The sequence below is a fragment of the Gymnoscopelus microlampas genome (genome assembly GCF_963454915.1).
Source record: "Gymnoscopelus microlampas genome assembly, chromosome: 5".
NCBI lineage: Eukaryota > Metazoa > Chordata > Actinopteri > Myctophiformes > Myctophidae > Gymnoscopelus > Gymnoscopelus microlampas.
This window is the reverse complement of record NC_139942.1, coordinates 28,394,903-28,402,419: the sequence shown is the minus strand read 5'-3', so window position 1 is coordinate 28,402,419 and position 7,517 is coordinate 28,394,903. Positions and strand designations below refer to the sequence as shown.

The 7,517-nt window shown below is 43.2% G+C and overlaps 1 protein-coding gene across 1 annotated transcript in view; it reads right to left on the bottom strand.

The window, feature by feature from the left end:
* nyap2b (neuronal tyrosine-phosphorylated phosphoinositide-3-kinase adaptor 2b) overlaps window positions 1–7,066 on the bottom strand; it is a gene marked incomplete at its 3' end in the record, with an annotated part of 26,982 nt that extends 19,916 nt beyond the window's left edge. Inside the window, exons 1-2 of the mRNA XM_084056829.1 lie at window positions 6,948–7,066; window positions 3,187–3,389 (exon numbers count right to left, since the gene is read on the bottom strand). Coding sequence (XP_083912955.1) covers window positions 3,187–3,365 — 179 coding nt within the window. The 5' untranslated portion in view covers window positions 3,366–3,389; window positions 6,948–7,066. The remainder of the gene's footprint in view (window positions 1–3,186; window positions 3,390–6,947) is intronic.
* Window positions 7,067–7,517: the final 451 nt, after the last annotated feature.

Below are 7,517 nucleotides of genomic sequence, written 5' to 3'. Positions count from 1 at the left end.
CTGCTAAAATGCCTCCTACCCCATGTCAAACAGAACGCAACTGGCTTTTTAGATTCTATGATACTATGGCGGCAATGTTTGCTATGAGCCTTTCTGATGCAAGCTTTTTGTTTGTACTGTATCATTAGATTAATTGTTTGTCCATCGAAAGACAGTAATACTCAATGTACTGTCCTCTGGGATCAAAAATGCATCTAGTTGATTCATGTCCTCTTTTAATCACTCAACCCTTAGTGTCCAATACTCTACCTGCAGTATAACTATAGATTTAACCACTTAAACCCCATTATACGTCATTGGGGTCCCCCAGCGGTCCATCCATGGCCTCCTCATTTTATCCCTCTACACCACATCTCTTCGCCGAAAATAGCCACACAAGCTCACAACGCATCTCATTAGATCTGCTCTATTCACTGTATGTCCGGCTATGTCCAGAATAGGGACGCTAAGCTTCAAGCATAAAGGTAAGTTTTACTGTTTGAAAACAGTAACAAATTGAGGCACAGATCTCAGAAACATTTGTCGATGGCTGCAGTTCCTGGAAAGAGTTTAGATTCATCCTTGACCACCAACAGCTGTAAACTCTTAACTCTAGGTCCTCAAACAGCTCAAACTGTCATTATATCCTGTTTTTCTCTCTCTGCAGCAATAGAATAATGGAACAAAGGTGAAATTTGACTCTTCATTTAGCTGTAGATGTGTTGTAATATGAAGTATTAAGGAAGTACATGGCAAAAGCATATCATAACTGCCGTTCCAGCGTCAGCACTTAGCATCGTCTCAACTCAGCTCTCACTTTTCTACCCACAACCTGAGCACGCCGTGTCCACGTGCCAGGCACACTATGAATGCACGTCTCTTATTCATTCAGCTTTTCGGGACGCCACACGGTGGTGTGGTTACACACAGCGGCATCACTCCCCTCTCCTCTCGTTCATCGGAAAAACAGACACTACTGCCCGCTTTCAGGCATAAGGATCTACAATGAGATCCAGATGCAATTTTGTCTATTAATTTGATCCGCCCCAAAATAATTGACTTTGCCACATTCTGAATAATGTCGCAGCATCTTTAATTTAAGATTACAATGACTACAAAGTTCAGCAACTTGTGTCATTTCCAGCTTTCAAATCAATAATGCTATTCATCAGCAACATCCAGAAAAAGAAGACAAGTTTGAACTCCAACAATATTGTGCATCCCATCCACTCACACATACCCTGATGTTTTCTCTATCGCACTCCCTTTCACGCCTTCTCTACATCTAAAAGCTTTCCGTCTCAAAAAATGGAGCAGCGATGACCTCGGCCCAAGGACAAGTCCCAAATAAGTCTAAAAGTGAAAAATTAATTATCCTCCATAGAGAAGGGGTGAGCCGGTCCACACTGGCAGCCCAAAACACATGGCAACCCGCCATGGCCACAGGGACCCACTGGCCACTTGTCCCAATTCTTTACCACCTCTCCCTGAAGTGTACCCACTGAATCCTATGCATTTAGATTAGGAAAAGAAATGTGATGCATGGTTCAAGGACAAGACTCTCCACAAGCACCATATAACACTTCAAACAAGTTCTCTATCTTGAAGAGCCGCAGAACGGAGTTATGGAAGATAACACAACACAACAGGAAGATGTAATGAATATCTAACTATATCCAGCAGTGATGGTAGAAGTACTTTTTTACTTAAGTAAAATTATCAATACCACAATGTAAAAATAGTCTGTTACAAGTAAAAGTTAGTTATTAAAGATTTACTTGAGTAAAAGTACAAACGTATTGGCATCAAAATGTACTTAAAGTACCAAAAGTAGAATACTCATTCTGCAGAATGTTCCACTTCACAGGTTTTAAAAATGCATAACTTATTTTTGAAATTAGCAGATCTACAAGCCCACAACTCGTCGGCTAATTTCAAATATCCGAACTATATATAAAGACTGAAGTGGTTAATAGATAGATAAACTTTATTTCAGACACAATAGGTCCATATAAAAAACAGACAATAGCAACACAGAGATAGCCTGAGTACCATGACTGATTTCACTCAATAAAGCCCAGATCAATTAAAACATATAAACATTGCCTCCAGTGTTTCCAGAAGCATGAGGAATACCACCATGTACAGTAACACTATCTGTGATTCCTGTTAGTACAGTTAGTACTGCTGACAATTACCATAAGTGCGTAAATACATAAATCAGTGCCATGTTTTTTCTTAAAACTAAATTGATTGTCAGTAGTTGTTATATATTCTTTGAGCCTTTCCATGAGGAGACCTTCTAGTAAATATATCTCTGCTGTCCGGCAGAAACCAACTCCAAAATGTTTTTCAGGAAATGAAAAAAAGTTAGGAGGTTTTGTTCATCATTGATAAGAACAGCTGAATGAACCTCCAAGCTCACAATGAGGTTGGAGGTCAAAAGGGGGTGGAGCCTGGAGTCAGCAAAACCAGCTAACTCCGGTGGAGTTAGCTGGTTTAGCAGAAAGTTTGAGGATCCAATGGAGTTAGCTGGTTTTGTCAGAAACGCTTTTTAAAGCTTTTCATTGGTTCAATGATTTATAGAAAAAAAATGCAAAAGCGTCAAAATGGAGTTAACTGGTTTCTGCCGGACAGCAACAATATTATGTTTTGTAATAATAATGAAAATCCACAAAGTAGGCCTAACTCGAAACTAAAGTTTTCAAATACTTGTTGTGGAGTAAAAGTACAATGTCAATACTCCAGTAAAGTACAGTAAATCTAATTAGTTATTTTCCACCACTGATATCCAGAAAGATATAAAGCAAACAGTGCATGATATTATTTTATAAAACATGGTCAAACATTGGCCAAATTGTCAAATATTACCTTAGAATGAGGCAAACATTTTGAAAATATCTTTGCGAGGCGTTGTGAGCATGTAGATCAGCTATTTTCCAAATGTTTATCTCTGGAACCGATTCAAGCAAAATGTAATGCCTCAACTCTTACAATTCCTAGTGCTTGTCAGGGTGCTTGTCAGTTGATTATTTTGGGGGGTCGCGGCCTGAAAAGGTTGAGAACCAATGTTCCACAGTACTGGATATGAGACCAAAGGGTTTGATCAATCGTTCAGGCAATTTCTTTTGCATCATTTGTCACACAGCCAATCAATAACCTTAAGCCTTGAACCATCTTGGAATAAGTCGCAATGTTTTCTCATACCTCTTTATGGCTTCCTCCTGTTTTCTCTTCTTGTCTTTTTTCTCCTGCAGGTACGTGCGGTTTCTCTCATTCCTGGCGTGGTCCAGGTTCTGAGCCAGCAGACCGTTGTAGGCTCTTAGGCCGCTCTCTTCAACATAATGGAAAAAACGTAGTGTTTCCTCCTCTTTGGAGCTCATCATTCTTCAAGTCTACCCCACAGCATTCTGACAAAGAAGCACAGGAAACATTTGCATCTATTTGTCCACAAAAAATGATAAAAAATGGTATTGTTAACTCTAGCATCCCTATATTCTGGGCATGTCACAAAAGGCGAACATTTGGCGAAACTGGGCGCTCATTCCAGAATCAACTTATTGTAACATCACAGCTTTACAGGCGTAAAGACATTTTGTGAACTGAAATTCTTGTCTTTTCTTTTTTTTTCCGTGCACACTTCATCACTTAGGGAGGAGGATAGAGTTAGAGAAAGAGCAAAGAGAAAAATACAAGATACTGTAGAAACCGGTCAGATAATCAAAAAGATTTACATACAAATAGCATATAGCAGGTACTGTATGTACATGAGGTTAGAACAATGGCATCATATTCAGATGTGTACACAAGGTGCTGCCAAGTAGCAGCAGATGCAGTTGACTAGAACACTGACAGATATGCAACGAAAATAGCAGATCTACAAGCTCTCAGCGCGTCACAACGTGATGCGTTGAGAGCTTGTAGATCTGCAATTTTTCAGTGAAGAGATTTGGTGTGAAGAGAAAAATGAGGGGGCCTAGTATAGACCTCTGGGGTACTCCGGTCAATGAAGTATATAGGGTTTAAGCGGTTAATTGTTCATACAGCCTTCGATTTCCAAGGTCAGTCTTGAGAAGTACTGTATACGGATGGTGCAAGATTGCATCAGCTCAACAAGAAATGTGACACACTGACTTCAAGTGATGTTGCTGTTGGTACGGTCTATTTGTTGCCACGGGGCATGTGGGCCCATGGAGGGTTTGTATTGGTTGTGAGTCTTGCATCATGACTGTGACCACAAGTGTAGTCATTTTCCCAAGAGCATGCAAAGCTTCCTTCCTCTTACATGCACTTACACATGTATGTACATTATACAAAAACACATATGCACATTCTGCTCATACGCAGTCAAGGGATTGCTATGCTGTATCTTGCTGTATTTACCCCCCAATCTCTGACCACTTCAAACACTCTACTGGTCCTTAACAGCCTCTAGATCCGTGCCCAATATACTGTAGATGGCATAGAAATGTATACTGGTGCATTATTCTGAAGGCCACAGGGAATTGGATACTTTAATACTGGACAAAGTACAAGAGCACAATGCTCCTTAAATAGGGTTAAGGCCTCACAGAGTGATAAACCAGTTAGGGTTTCAGAGTCTTTCATAATGGTCCTGGATCGATGGAGATTGCTCATCTCTTCCACTGATCAAATCAAGAACATTTTATGGCAGAAGTTGCTGGAATGAACAGAGTGAACATGAAATGGGCTTTTTTTCCCCCTTGTGCACAGAGCTGCAGACGTGCTGCTTTGATACACTCAGCGTAGATCTCACCAATGCAATAAACAAAACTAAGTGGACTGAAATGCTTATGAACACAGTAAAAATCCTCAGTGTTGAGTTAACTAATGGAGTGCGCAAATGTATCCAAATGGACCCTTGCGGGTCCATTTGGTTACATATGCACAGTCCCTGAGTTACAAATGGATAAAATGAACACTGAGGATTTTACTATAGGCACAGATGAATATTGGACACAGCAACATCAATCAAATGTTTGAAGGAGCTCCAAAGTATGTCTGTGAGCTGTCCTTTCCTGTGCCCTGATTCTGTAGAGGACTATTATATTTTCCTACAATAAAGCTGTCATGAACGGGGAGACTTCACTGAGCATACAATGTAGATATCCTGACGTCACTTAGTTTTTGCATTGTGGTCCTTCTTTGATTAATTCCGGCTAGGATAGTATGTTAAAAATAGCACTGTTTGCAGCTATGTAGTGGAGATCCCAAAACATCACACTGAGCAGCTAATGATGTGTACGTGCATATGTAATGTATGTGCGTGTGTGCGTGCGTGCGTGTCAATGCAAATGTGTGTAAAAGCATGCAGTGATATATATATATACTATATGCAGCAGCCCAGTGTGAATTTGTAGGAGTCGGTGGTGGATCAGAGGAAGACAGCGCATGCTTTTATGTAGGTCAGTGTTTTCAGATCAGCCTAAGACTCATGCTTGTTTACGTGTGAGAGAAGCACTGAGTGTGACTGTGTGAGGGGAGGGGGAGGGGGCTTGCGGGCACTGTATTTGCCTCTGTGTGTGTGTGTGTGTGTGTGTGTGTGTGTGTGTGTGTGTGTGTGCGTGCGTGCGTGCGTGCGTGCACATGTGTGCGTGTGTGCATGAGTGCGTGCGTCCACGCGCACATGTGTGTGTGAGCGCACGTGCGTGCGTGCGTGTGTATGTGTGTGTGTGCGCGCACAGTGAGAAGGGTGCAAGCGGGCTTGGAGGGCAGCCAGATGGAGATTGCGGGGCCAGAGAGCAGCCATTGTCTGGCCAATCTCAGCATCCCTCTACCTCGCTGTCTATCTATGAATAACCCCCACATGGGAGCCACTGTAGGTCAATGGGTTTATCATGCCGGCTTCACACCCAACACCATCGTTCCCCGGGACTCCTATGCATTGTTTTTTTACAGGCATCAGGGGAGCAGCGATAAGAGTCAAGCGACAGAATCGCCTCCTCAGAGCAAAGTTCAAACTTGGGTACAGAATCCTAGTGTCAACATGGCTTTTTACCTCATCATGAAAGCCTTATCACTGATGCACAGGCACAGGCAGAGATGTGGGGCTGTATAAAGGGGGATAAATTCTGCTTGTTGATGAGGAGTGAGGGGTTCTGGTGAGATGTGTGAAGTGTGTGCAGAGGTAGGGAGGCTCCAGAGTTCAAACGCTGTTGGAGCTGAATTAAGCTTTTCTGCCTAATCCCTGTAAGCCTAGCAGCAGCGCTCTGCACTGGAATCAGTTGTTTATCACACTGTTTTTACCAGCCAAGCCCTTCACACTGGTCTTTCCTCCTAGGAGATTTCCGTGTGAAGTATTGTTATACATTCAAAATAGATTGCATTGGTTTTGCCCTCATCTCTTGAGCTCTATGTCTTACTGTATTTGTTTGCTATTTTCCCTGTTTCCGCCCCCCTTCTCTCTCTCTAACTCTGACATCCCTCATTCATCCTCGGCCTTCCACCTTTATTTCAACTCTCATCTCTTTTTTTCCTATTTCATAGCAGACAACAGCCTGCAACAATTGGTCTACCAAGGTGCACTTTGCTCAAAACGGAAATGAAAGTGGCACACCATGGCCGTTTCCAGGCAACTGTGTCACAGGAGAAGGGCGGCGTGGATATTTTATAGACGCGATGTCAGAAAGATTGCAAGGCCAGTGCCAGTGACATGTGCCCACACACATGTGAACGCACGCACGCACGCACGCACGCACGCACGCACGCACGCACGCACGCACGCACGCACACACGCACAGAGAGATCAAGTTTTCAATGTTCTTCCATAAAAGTGGTAGAAATGGCTTGTGACTGATTGCATCTGTTGTATGCATGTATAAACATAATGTAAATTGGGAAGCAGATAAATACTGGATGTTTGCATGCATGTACAAAATCTAATATGTTTATGTATTGGCACACGTATTCCCATGTGTGTATAAGTGTTTGTTGTGCAGTATACTCACAATGGGGCTGTGTCCCTGCCGGCTTGAGGACCAACGGGTGTGTTGTCTTCCCCAAGTGAGTCCAGTGCACGCCAGTGAACTCTGACCTATCCTGGGACACCAGTGCACTATTCCTCTTAAATCCACGCAGACTTCCATCCATTGTACGGTCCAACTGCTTGGCTTGCTAAGAGGAGTCCCTGAGACCCAGGGTCAGGCGGGTACTGGAGGGGAGCTGGACCACCAGACACCTAGCCTGGTGCTCCCTCCCCTGGGCAGAGAGGGGAGACGTGATCCCACCAGTCCACGCTGCGCTTAACTCCAAGCCAGGTGCAGAATTCACTCCTCCACACATCTGCACATGCTAGAGACAGAAGATGCCACGCAGCAACAGACCGTGCCCAAGACTGCCAGCATGGCACATACACACTAACACACTCGTGCATTAAACTCCCATTGCAGCTGCAGACCCAGAACACGCTCAGTCCGATGCCAAGTTAAGTAGCGCTCCTTGTGCCGAATCTTGTTCCTCTGACTTGTCCTAAACTGTCCAGACACAGTGACAGCGAGAAAGTGCTGCACAGGTCAATA